At 44.9% G+C, this 13319-nt stretch overlaps 1 protein-coding gene across 1 annotated transcript in view; it reads left to right on the top strand.

Annotated features, from left to right (window-relative positions):
• Positions 1–303: 303 nt before the first annotated feature.
• Positions 304–13319, top strand: part of LOC308163776 (rho-associated protein kinase 2-like) — a gene marked incomplete at both ends in the record, with an annotated part of 124949 nt that continues 111933 nt past the window's right edge. Inside the window, 3 exons of the mRNA XM_080537964.1 lie at positions 304–340; positions 8083–8189; positions 12419–12578. Coding sequence (XP_080394090.1) covers positions 304–340; positions 8083–8189; positions 12419–12578 — 304 coding nt within the window. The remainder of the gene's footprint in view (positions 341–8082; positions 8190–12418; positions 12579–13319) is intronic.

The following is a 13319-nucleotide window of genomic DNA, read 5'->3' as shown; positions in this document are numbered from 1 at the left end:
ATCAGTCAAGTCATTTTAAAAAGTTGTTTTAGCATATTTAACACAATGTAACCTATTTTACATTGTTACATTTCTGTAATCTTGGATTGTAGTCCCACACACACATTTTACATACCAGTTATTTGCAGAGCATCACTGTAGAGACGCCAGACGGAGGTTTTGGTGACATTGGACGGCAGCAGTTTAGCACTGTAGTCCCTGTGTCCAGGGTGTCTGCCAGGTAGAATAATGGCGTGATCTTCAGCGTAGTTTTTGATGAATTTCACGACTCCCTCGATGTCATCTTTTGTGTGTTTTTTCGACATGTCTTTCTCTCGCGTGGCAGAGCACCGTGCTCCTGGTACCATTGGGAAATGGTATGGAGAGTTCGGCTGCTGATCCTGAGCAAAAAAACAACAGAACGTATAAATAATAGACTAATAGCTATAGATAATGTCTGCTAGCTAGCATGGCTAACGCCACGATACATACTAGGTCATTACTACTAACAGTAACAGAACGTATAAATAACAGCACAGTAGAAATAGCTAATGTCTGCTAGCTAGCATGGCTAACGCCACGATACATACTAGGTCATTACTACTAACAGTAACAGAACGTATAAATAACAGCACAGTAGAAATAGCTAATGTCTGCTAGCTAGCATGGCTAACGCCACGATACATACTAGGTCATTTTAACTACTAACAGTAACAGAACGTATAAATAACAGCACAGTAGAAATAGCTAATGTCTGCTAGCTAGCATGGCTAACGCCACGATACATACTAGGTCATTTTAACTACTAACAGTAACAGAACGTATACATTTTAAAGAGCTTACCCCAATACGAAGCAGAAGGTGTCACGGCAGACGTTCGTCCCCTGAATGGAGTATGATACCCTGGATAACTTGCGTTTTTTAGGCAGTTTTTTGAGACCTTGAGTCATAACGGAACGATTCATAGACGTCAAGAGAGCACCCATAACCAGCAAGTCTTTGTTCTCTGCATCCAAAGATGCTGTATTCAACCGCGTCTCGTAGATCAGTTCAGAAGACAGTCTTTTGCTGCAAGAGATTCTCGGTCGAGCATTGTCTGTGCGTGTAAGCTTGCATTTGCACTCAAATCGTTTGATTTTGTCCAATTCGGAGTCTTGCTCGGTAAACTCATTTTCAACATTCTCGTCAGACCAATCTTCGGCGAGATCAGCTATCTCAGATCGTGGTTGAAGCGAGTCTTCTTCTTCGCTATCGGAATCCGAGGAGGACAGAGGATCTGAATTGCCTCCGTGCATGTAGTCAGCAATGAACGAGGTCATCAATTCTCCATTGTCGATCCTTGTACCGGCAGCAGAAATTCTGTTGATCTCATCGGCGAGCATTTGCGATTCCATCTCGCAGTCAAACACAACACAGCACAATACAGTAAACAGACCAACATTTGGCTTTTTATCCCTTCCCCTCGCCCAGCTTTTGGCTACGTCGATTGAGCTCACAGCCATTCACACCGATTGTTGTTGTTAGCTGGGCTCACGTTCCCGCCCCCAAGTTCTCGGGAGCATTCAGGCGAAAAATAAGCTTATTTTGTTGATTAAGTACACGTATTTAACTATCGTAAAACTGCTCGAAAAAATAACGAGTGGGTAGTTCAAAACCTTAACTTGTGTCTGGTGACAAAAAAACGAAATCAGATTTTTTGGGTCAAAACATTTTTTAACGCAAATTTGAAGCCTTTGCACTTTGCGCCCACATCGCAGTTCGATGACGTTGCGTCACATATGTCTTATTCTGCTAGAATTGGGCTTTATGGTAATAAAATACAATAAAAAAGTGGATTAAAGCATTGGAACAAACCCTCACTCATTGGAAATGTTTTTCCATAGATGGACATAAGATTGTTTTTCAGGTGAGAGTCAAGTCAAAATTACATTATCTGACTGCATTGCCCACAGCAACCCAATATACAATTAGAATGATGTTATACATTGATATGGATCAATTTATACCTCTTATTAGATTATACATATTCTGGTTGTTATGTTTGCCTTTCGGTGGACAGCAAAAGACGGAGAGAGGAGGATAGAGAGGAAGAGGAGGAGGAGCGAGAGCAGGATGGAGTCAGGAGACCAAAGAGACAGCAAGAACCAGGTGAGAAAGTGGACAGGTAGTCAAGACCACAAGTAGCCTTGAGAACCTATGGTTCTGGTGCAGCACCCTCAGCACCCCCCTTCATTACTTGTAATAGGATGTAATAAACGTTTGACACACATGGCAATACAAAAACATGAATCTTGAATTAGCAAAACATTTTTGCTATTTAAACATGTCAGCATGTCATCACTGACAGATGACAGGTAGATAATGAAAGGTAGTAAAAAAACTGAAAAATGATGTTGCCAGACTTGCAGACTTTTTAACCAGACCCTGTCACATATGTTTGTGTGTGATTGTCAGTGCAAAGAGGGAGAGAGGAGGATGGAGATGACACAGAGAGAGAGAGAGAGAGTGAGAGAGCAAGAGCAGGAGCAGGAGCAGGAAGAACAAGGTGAGAAAGTGGACAGATAGTGAAGTCAAGATTGTTATAGTGTCAAAACAGTAAAACAATTAATAAAAAATAAGTGATGGCTTTGTGGCTCAACAATAAAGTCTATAAATTATCATATTTGTTCTAGTCACATAATTGATATTATGATTTTACAGAGATAACTTGTTCTGTTACTAATCTGTTACACTAATTGTGGGGGGGGGGGGGGAAATTAACATTTCACAGGGTGGAGGTGGAGGATCCATGCCACCCTCCCAAGGCAGCAAACCTAGGGGAAACACTGGATCCCACGGTAGTTATTTGGATCAGATTTATCTCCACTTTTGTGGAGCGGCGTAATCAATCCTTGGTTCCAAATATTGGGGAAGATCCCAGAGCTAAGGACAATGTTGAAGAGTTTTAATATAGCCAATTGGAATTTGACGTCTGTGAATTTTAGCATTTCATTTAGGATGCCATCGACACCACAGGCCTTCTTGGTTTCGAGTGAATTTATTTTGTCCTGTACTTCCTTTAGTGTAATTGGAGAGTCTAGCGGGTTCTGGTAGTCTTTTATGGCTGACTCTAAACTTTGTAGTTTATCTTGTATGTGTCTTTGCTGTTTATTTTTCTCTATTGGACCAAAGAGATTGGAGAAGTGATTTACCAATATATCTCCATTTTGGATGGGTAGATCCTCATGTTTTTGTTTATTTAGAGTGTTCCATTTTTCCCAGAATTTGTTTGTTTTTATGGATTCCTCTATAGAGTGTAGCTGGTTTCTAACATGATGGTCCCTTTTTTTTTTTTCCATACATTTCTGCCCACCCCCCCACCCCCCCACCCAACCCCGAACATTTCCTGCAGGGCCCTAAAGTTACATTGGCATAGTAATAACATTAAAAAAGGAAAAAGAAAATAGATTAAAATAAAAGTTCACATTAGACAATGATAATGTTGTTGTATCACAGCTGCAACCAGGTAACTACCAAGACAGTACATATAGGATCTACAGAGACATAGACAGGTCATCGCAACATTACATGGACCAACACTAGAGAGGTGACATGTCAGAAGCCTGCATCCCTTAGGTTGGAACTTCAGGGAGAGTCTTAAGACCATCAAAATATGCCAACACAGAGCCCCATGTAGAATAAAATTTGCTTGTGGAACCTCTAATTGTGTATTTAATTTTTTCTAATTTAAGATATAGCATTAGGTCTCTCAGCCATGCTGAAACTGTGGGCGGTTTCGGTGATTTCCAATCAAGCAGTATTCTCCTCCGAGCCAATAGGGAAGCAAAAGACACGCTATTCTTTTGGATGTTAGTCAGTCGGTCGCTCTCTGAGACCCCGAAGATGGCAGTCAGGGCATTTGGTCGTACATCAATACCCAGTGCCTCGGACATAATTTTAAAGAAATTTGACCAATATCCAGTCAGTTGAGGACAGGTCCAAAACATATGGGTAAGGTCTGCTGGGGCATTGTGACACCGATCACAAATATCGTTAAGCTCAGGGAATATTTTGGATAGTCTGTGTTTACTGAAATGGACACGATGAAGAACTTTAAATTGTATAAGTCCAAGTCGGGCACAAGAGGTGCTCCTATTCACTCTGTCTAATGCATTGTTCCATGTGTCATCTGCTATTTGTTGACCTGCTAAGTTCTTCCTCCCAGCTTGTTCTAATCTTATGAATTGACTCTCCTTTAAGGGACATTATGATGTCGTAGAGTCTCGATATATGACCTTTTTGACTGGTGGGAGTATCGAGGATTGTGTCAAGTACAGATAATGGAGGCATGTTAGGGAAGGACGGGCATTGACTTTGGATGAAATGACGGATCTGGAAATAGCGAAAGAGGTTCGAGTTAGGTAGATGGAATTTATTTGAGAGGTCACGAAAGTTTGCAAATATGCCATCTATGTATAGGTCTCCAAATTTTACAAGGCCCACCTGTCGCCAAAGAGAAAAAGTTACATCTTGCTTTGCTGGAATAAAGAGGTGGTTGTGACATATTGGACTCTGGATTGAAAAGCTTTGAAGTTTGAAATGTGCTCTAAACTGGGACCATATTCGGAGAGTAGAGACAACAACTGCACTGTTGGTGTATTTAGAGGGAGATAATGGCATCTTAGATGTGACCAGGGCGTGAAGAGAGGACGAGGAACAAGACTTTGCCTCCATCAGGCACCAGCCCGCATTTGAAGAGTGAGTCCAGTGGACGACTTTCTGTATGTTAGCGGCCCAATAGTAGAAAAGAAGGTTTGGAAGGGCTAGGCCCCCCACCTGTCTATGCCTTTGAAGTATTTCTTTGCGGACCCTCGGAGATTTACCACCCCAAATAAAAGATGATATAAGCCTGTCTATAGAATTAAAGAAGGATTTTGGAAGAAACACGGGTAGACATTGGAATAAATATAAGAATCTGGGTAGGGCATTCATTTTGACCGAATTTACTCTGCCTGCCAAGGACAAGTGGAGAGCATCCCATCTCTGAAGGTCAGATTTAAGTTTGTTTACGAGAGGTTCGAAATTATGTTTGTAGAGGCCTGTGAAGTCCCGGGTAATATTAACTCCTAAGTATTTAAAACCAACTTTGGATGTTTGAAAGGGCAAGCTGCTCTGGGGGATCTGAAGCGCCAAGGCGTTTAACAGGAAGCATTCGCTTTTAGAGAAGTTCAGCTTATATCCAGAGAAGAGGCCAAAACTGGAGAGTAGCTTCGTGATGTCAGGCATACATGACACAGGGTCGGACATATATAATAACAGGTCATCCGCATATAAAGATAGCTTGTGTTCCGAGCCCCATCTCTGTATCCCATGCATAAAGGCTGCAGATTTGAGTGCTATTGAGAGGGGTTCAAGTGCCAAGACAAACAACAAAGGGCTCAACGGACAACCTTGCCGTGTTCCCCTTGACAAGGGAAAGTACTGAGAGCGGGTCCCATTTGTGACCACCGATGCCCTAGGGGAGGAGTAAAGCAACTTAATCCAGGAGATATATTTGGGCCCAAAACCAAATCTTTGTAAAACTTCAAACAAATATGTCCACTCGACCCTGTCGAAATATGTCCACTCGACCCTGACCCTTTTTTTCTTTAATGTATTTTTATACAGTTTTAATGTTTCACCATAGTGAAGATGTGTGCTCTGGTTGTCTGGGTCTCTATGTTTCTGGTTTGATAGGTTCCTTAGTTCCTTTCTGAGGTTTTGACACTCGTTGTCGAACCATTTGTCATTGTTGTTATTTCTGGGGGGTTTTCTATTTGAGGCCTTTAGGTCAGATAAGGAGGCTGAAAGGTCAAATATATTATTAAGGTTTTCTACTGCCTTGTTTACACCTTCACTGTTGTATTGAAAGGTTTTTTTCAGGAACTGGTCTAATAGTGATTGAACTTGTTGTCGTCTAATAGCGTTTTGATATGTTTCAACACTACCTTCCTTCCATTTGTAGTATTTTTTAATAGTGTGTAGTTTGGTAGGTTTTACTACTTCATGATTGGGTGTTGAACTGTTCAGGTAGACTGTGGTTTTGCTGTGGTCTGACAAGGGTGTTAATGGGCTGATTGTGAACGCTCTGAGAGTCACCAGGCTAAGGTCAGTGATGAAGTAATCTACTGTACTGTTACCCAGAGATGAGCTGTAGGTGTACCTACCATAGGAGTCTCCTCGAAGCCTACCGTTGACTATGTACAGTCCCAGTGAACGACAGAGCTGTAGGAGTTGTGACCCATGTTTGTTTGTTGCCTTGTCGTAGCTGTGTCTGGGGGGGCATATTGGGGAGGGGATGTTACCACCTCCTGGTAGGTGTTTGTCACCCTGTGTGCTGAGAGTGTCAGGTTGTCAGGTTCTCATCCTGTCCTTGCGTTGAGGTCTCCACAGACTACAATGTGACCACAGGACTGGAAATGGTTAATTTCCTCCTCTAGGATGGAGAACATGTCATCTTTAAAATATGGGGATTCAATTGGGGGGATGTATGTAGCACACAGGAGGATATTTTTCTCGGTTGAGGTAAGTTCCTTATTTATTTCTAGCCATATGTAGAAAGCTCCTGTTTTGATTGGTGTGATGGAGTGAGAGAGTTCTAATTTGTGCCATATTAGGATACCTCCCGAGTCTCGTCCCTGTCTGATCCCAGGTAGCTTGGTGGATGGTACTACCAGCTCTCTATAGTTGGCGGGACAGCCAGTGGGACCATCTCCTCTATACCATGTCTCCTGTAGGATAAAATTAAAAAAACTCCTGTGTTTGAAATTTCTTTCGTGAAGTCTGGGTTTCTGCTCTTAATGCCAAAGGCAGTCGACCTCAGACCTTGAATGTTCCAGGATGAAATTGTTAAAGATTTGTATTCCATGTTGTTTTTGTTCTAATGGTTTTAGTCCCGGACCATGACTGCGTAGAGCTCACTGAGCATCTGGTGTATGCTCAGGTCGTAGGGTGGGGCTCTGCTAGGTGTAGGTTTTGGGCTTCCTCTGTTCACAGCCTGCGCATATGTGTGGTATGGGGATGGCAGTGGCGGGGTGGGCCTGGCCTGGGGTGCAGCAGGGTGTCTATTTGGTGCAGCCGGGAGACCTCTGGGTGTAGCAGGCTGTCCTCTAGATGTAGCAGGGTGTCCTCTAGATGTAGCAGGGTGTCCTCTAGATGTAGCAGGGTGTCCTCTAGATGTAGCAGGGTGTCCTCTAGATGCAGCAGGGTGTCCTCTAGATGCAGCAGGGTGTCCTCTAGATGTAGCAGGGTGTCCTCTAGATGCACCAGGGTGTTCTCTGGATGCAGCAGGCTGTCCTCTAGATGCAGCAGGGTGTTCTCTGGATGTAGCAGGGTGTCCTCTAGATGCAGCAGGGTGTCCTCTAGATGCAGCAGGGTGTCCTCTAGATGTAGCAGGGTGTCCACTAGATGCACCAGGGTGTTCTCTGGATGCAGCAGTCTGTCCTCTGGATGCAGCAGGGTGTCCTCCGGATGCAGCAGGGTGTTCTCTGGATGCAGCAGGTCGTCTAGATGATGGTCTGTGTGAGGTGGTGGTCTGATGGTCTCTGTTGCTCCTGTAGGATGTGTTCGGTCTGCGGTCTAGTGTGACGTCCTTCAGGGTCTTTGCAAAAATGGGGACTGTTGCCTTGAAGATGTGCACTTGGTCATATAAACTGTACTCGTCCAGGGTGGGGTGGGCCGCCAAGTATACATTTTGCTTCATTGCACACTCTCTGGATATTTCAGCGTTTATGTTTTTGATGAAGGCTGGGTGGAAGTCCCACCTGGGTAGCAGGGTAGAGATGACTACCTTCCCGTTCCTCTTCTTGGTTGAAAATGGCTTGGGCCTCCATTATGACATCAGAGTTATCAGTTGCCTTTTTTGAACAAGCTAATGTTAAACTAGCACTTAGCTCTTTAGCTCCTCTTGGTTCAGATTTGTATCACGGCCCCACGAGAGTCCCTGGTCACCCCCAAAGGTCCCACCGTCTCAGAACCCGCCTCTGTAGCTAGTCAACCACGAGCAACCAGACGCTCTGCGATCTGATCAAAAAATCCAGGTGATGATGTCACCTGTCTCTCTCCGGTCTCTCTCTCTCTCTGCAGTGCGTATCTCTGGCCTGGAGGAGGAGGTGCGGCAGGTGAGACAGGTTCTGTCCAAGGCGGAGACGGAGAAGCGGCAACTCCAGGAGAAGCTGACTGACCTGGAGAAGGTAAACCACATGGATGATTTTTATTTTCCTTTCCGTTCAGCCTTTAGTCATTTAGCAGATGCCTTCGTCTTGACCAGTGGTTCTCAACCTTTTTTGGGCCAGCGCCCCCCTGTCCATTATCCAGGTCTCTTACCGCCCCCCATCAAAAAAAAGTAGGCTTATTTTCTTCCCTGAATATTAACGTTGACTAATATTCTGTCTTATATCATTTAAAAAGCATGTCAATGAATGCCAAATAATAGATTTGATTTAACTGGGCAGTTGGAATATCATTATCATTAGTTTACCAGAGAGCAGAAAAGCGAATGTGAATGTGAATAAAAATGCTGTTTCTGAGTGTTGAACAAACTTAGACAAGATCAGAGAATACAAACAGACTGCTAGGAACACGTTTGGTGCAGAACAAACAGTAGGCTACAAAACTGTACATTACCACTAACATTGTTAGTTTTTTAAGTGTGCTGGTGTTGCATTTCGCCAAATTGCTGTTTTATGATGCTAATATTTATTCTTTTTTTATTGGACTTTGGGGCGGTGGTGTCACAATATGGCGGCAAACGCTAGGGGGCTATTTATTTTAATATTTATTAGTATTCTAAGGTATTATTTTCATAAACTGACCACTTAGTTCGAATTTCTCATATCAAAACATATCAAACCTTAACAAAGTTCCAAAGTTCAGAGCTCTGCGCTCTGGGAGCGCTCAGAGATGGGCGCTCTGACTGAAAACACGGTTTTGTCCGAGCGAACTGACCGTTCGTGCATTTACGAACGTACCCGTAATAACACTGCTGACAGCTGATCAATCGCAAGTAGAGTAGTGGTTTCCTATAGCAACAAAAGATGCTGCAGCTGTTCGGAGTGCTTATGTGTTCGTTTCCAGGACATCACTAGAGGACCAACATATCACAAAAAGCGATCGTATATTTTAGTTTGTGAACGTTAAGACGAACACTTCGCAATGCTAACCTCAGAATGGCACTAGGGATAACAACCACAACAACACTTAACAGTAATACATTTATGTAATATACTGTGATGAACCTGCGAGGGGAGGGGACATTCGTAGCTGATTTCTCTAGGTTCGATTATTGGTAAGCGAGAGAGCCCTTTCCGGACTACGATCGCTTTTTTGAGAGGTTGTTCCTGCTGTGATGTTCTGGTATGGTGGTATGGTATTAGCACTAATTGTAACTAAATTAAATAAGCTGTATTGAAAGGAAGCGAACAAAGTGAATGCGTAAGCGCAGAGGGTAGTGTGTATACGCGGGGAGGGAGTATTTGGCACGACAGGCTTACGTCACCGGCGGGGACATGGACTGTCAAAACTAAAATAAGAAATGTTCTCTCTGGCTTATAGCCAACAATTACAATGAGCCCACAAACTGAAACATATGTCACTCAAGCATAGCCTACAATGAAAACACTCATAGAAGTTGGGCATTGAAAGTTGGCTTGTGCTAGCATTAGCTATGGTGCATCCATGGTCAACAATACGTTACAGATGGGATGAACCGGGTTTCTTTCTATTGTAGACTAGCATAGTATTGCAATTTCTGCACTGTACATGAACTGTCAAGATCCTTCTACAATGCAGCTTACCCAGACACATTGGAAACTATCAAAAGCTCTGCCTTTGCTAGCTGAGTTTTTAGCTTCTTCTTCTTCATCTTCTTGATGACACTCACTTTTATTTTTTTGGGCGCTGCGCTACGTGTGTCTGCGTCACAGAGCCCGGCCAAGTTCAGAGCACTGCGCTCTGGGAGCGCTCAGAGATGGGTGCTCTGACTGAAAACACGGTTTGTCCGAGCGAAATGACCGTTCGTGCATTTACGAACGTACCCGTAATAACACTGCTGACAGCTGTTTTTCATGAGAAAAATACTTAATGCGCGAACGACCCCCAAGAACACCTCAACGCCCCCCTTTTAAAAATATCTGTTCCAGCGCCCCCCGATGTTGTCTGAACGCCCCCTGGGGGGCGGTACCGCCCCCGTTGAGAAACGATGGTCTAGACCAGGGGTCCCCAAACTACGGCCCGCGGGCCGAACACGGCCCACCCCCACACTTGGACCGGCCCTTTGAACAACGTGTAATTTCTAACTGCAATTGCGGCATTGCACCGACGTGGTGGCGGGGGCGCTGTTTCGCAAATAAGTTAGCTTTCGTGTTTGCTAGCGAAATAGCTGATAGTTGATCTTGACTGCTCAAGGAGAATACATATTTGAAAGTACAGAATGCCTGAGAGCCTTATATTGCATTATATTACATTACATTTTGAATGGTCATCTGGTGCCTGAATATTGTGTTTTCCTTTACATAAATAATGACATTTCCACCATAAATTGATGCAGAAAGGGTACAAATTGCATCTAAATTCACCAGAATGCAAGAAATTAAGGGTTTGATGCTCGTTTAAGGACCCCCAGACAGCCCTGCTTCATGGGTCCCCCTGTGTATGATGAGGGTCCTCCCTCAAGTATCAGACTGTAAAACTGATTGGGCCCTATTATGCACTTCATAAGTCTTAAGCAATCAGACGAGGCGGTAGATCTAAACTTAAGACGTGGAGGCGTGGTCAAGGCCACTTTGCTATTATGCGTGCGGTAGTGGGCGCCTAAAACCCGGCGCTAAGCAAAGAAATTAGTCATGGGTGTGTTTTGGGCGTCTTCTCAATCAACCCAATCAGCGTGCCAGGTGCCATTCCCTTTAAGAACCGGCTGCGTTGAGTCATTAGCGCTATGCTATTATGGAAGTCCTAAAAAGGAGGTCAGCGCGCTTCTCTGCAGAAGAAAGTAACAAGCTCGTGCATGATTATTTTCTGAATAAACACGGCAATACCTCCGCTTGTGAGTTGAGAAGTATTACAGAGGGGTCGCTGGAAGACTGCAGGAATGACAGATGTTGATGTCATTATATTACGCACGGCATGCTCGTACTGTATGTGCACAGTATGCGGAGGCAACATACTGTACAGCGCTGGCCTCTCCCTTCTGAAATAAAGCATTTATACTGTGACCGTAATTGACGTCTTGCCGTGGAGCCACGTGCGTGTTCCTGTGTGCCCACATGCATGCGCAAACCGCGGAGGCGCGCTCGTGTTTCAAAACGTGCATGAAGTCTAAACTTAAGAACTTTTCAAACCACTTCTTAGCGCTAGGAGCAAAGTCAGATCGCATAATAGCAGGGGCGCCTAGTGCACTTCATTAACATATGAACACTCCCACAATGAGTAATATATGCACGGGAGTATTACGTCTTATGTGTGGGCGCCTATCGACACCTGCATAATAGCAGTAGCGCGTATGAAGCGCATAATAAGGGTGCCGGTAGGTCTTAACCTGGCGGTGCGTCTTAATTAAGACTTAAGACGGCAAGTTAAGAAGTGCATAATAGGGCCCATTATATTTCATTGACATATCACTATAGGTATACATTCCATCCAAATTCAACTGTTTAGACTTTGTTTGCATCCACCAGTGCTCTCCTGCGCGCAATTGCTTTGCGCAACTGCCTCCATTCCACTCCGTTCCATATTATTTTATGTTAGAGACCAACCCAGGCCCCCCATCACAGAAAGGAAAAATGATGTGGCCCTCACAGAAAAAAGTTTGGGGACCCCTGGTCTAGACGGACTGACTCAGTCATTGTTTACTCAAACGATGCTGAACAACACTTAATCAGCCATGAGGGGTCATTTGACCCCTGTGAGAAAAGAAAAATGTTCTATCTTTGCACTCAATCAAATTTTAGGACCCTCCTTTCATGACTTGTGTGCGTTCTACCACCCAGTATCCTTACATTTTCAAAATCACATCAGGATAAGCTAGTATGAAGCTATTTTGCCGTTTTTCTGTGTAGGAAGCAGGCTAATTTACAAGCGGCCAACTAGTGGTCGTTGTGTGTAAATAGTAGCTTGAGCATTGTAAAGAGGGGGTCATTTGACCACAGTGGCGGCTCTTTTAGTAGATAAAAAGGCATGTCTGTTCTAGTGTTAACCCCCTTTTGTACTCTTCTACCTTACTGTTGCATCTTGTCTCGCCCTCCTTTAAACGTCATCTTATCCTCTCGCTCCTCCTTTCCCTCGCGTCGACACGTTTCGTTCCTCTTTTTTTCCCCGCTCGTACCCTCTCTCGTTCTTACCGTCTTTTGTGCCCGTCCTTCTTTCCCCCCCCCCACCTTTGTTTTTGTTCACCCTCTCTCTTCTCTCTCTCCGTCGCCCCCTGCAGGAGAAGAACAACAAGGAGATCGACATGACCTACAAGCTGAAGGTGCTGCAGCAGGGCGTGGAGCAGGAGGAGGCGGCCCACAAGGCCACCAAGGCCCGGCTCGCTGACAAGAGCAAGATCTCCGAGTCCATCGAGGGCGCGAAGTCGGAGGTCATGAAGGGTATGCTCTGCCCTGCTTCCAACCCCATTTGATTTGGCTGTGGCGCAGGAGGTAGAGCTGCCGTCTAATGATCGCAAGGTCGGCAGATCGGCGGTTTGAGCCCCGAAGTGTCCTTGGGCAAGACACTGAACCCCAAATTGCTCCTAGTGAGCGGGGGCTGGCGCCTTGCATGGCAGCTTGCCTACCTCGCCATTGGTGTGTGAATGTGTGTGTGAATGGGTGAATGAGAGGCCGTTGTAAAGCGCTTTGGATAAAGGCGCTATATAAGTGTAGTTACCCTTTACCCTCTCTCTCCAGCCCACTTGGCACTGCGCCATCTCTATGAGGACGTTAGTGGTAACTCTGCTCAGTCAGGCCCCCCCCCCCCCACATGCTTACATAACCTCTTCCACCGTAGGTTGAAGGAGCCGTCTCTTTAGGCTTTTGTTGTTGTTGCTGCTGTTGTCAGATCTTCTATATGTGGATTTAAATCTGTCATGACAATCTGTAAAATTGATAAATGCTACTAATTGACTTTCTAATAGCCAGCTCACCCCTCCCTCTCTCCCTCACCCCTCTCTCCCTCACCGCTCCCTCACCCTTCACCCCTCATCCCTCCCCTCCCTCTCTCCCTCACCCCTCCCCTCCCTCTCTCCCTCACCCCTCATCTCTCTCTCCCTCCCCTCCCTCTCTCCCTCCCCTCCCTCACCCCTCACCCCTCATCCCTCTCTCCCTCCCCTCCCTCACCCCTCATCCCTCTCT

Source organism: Nansenia antarctica, assembly GCF_963989245.1.
Source record: "Nansenia antarctica genome assembly, chromosome: 8".
Taxonomy (NCBI): Eukaryota; Metazoa; Chordata; class Actinopteri; order Argentiniformes; family Microstomatidae; genus Nansenia; species Nansenia antarctica.
Note: the sequence above shows the minus strand (reverse complement) of the source record. Positions and strands in the feature narration are given on the sequence as shown.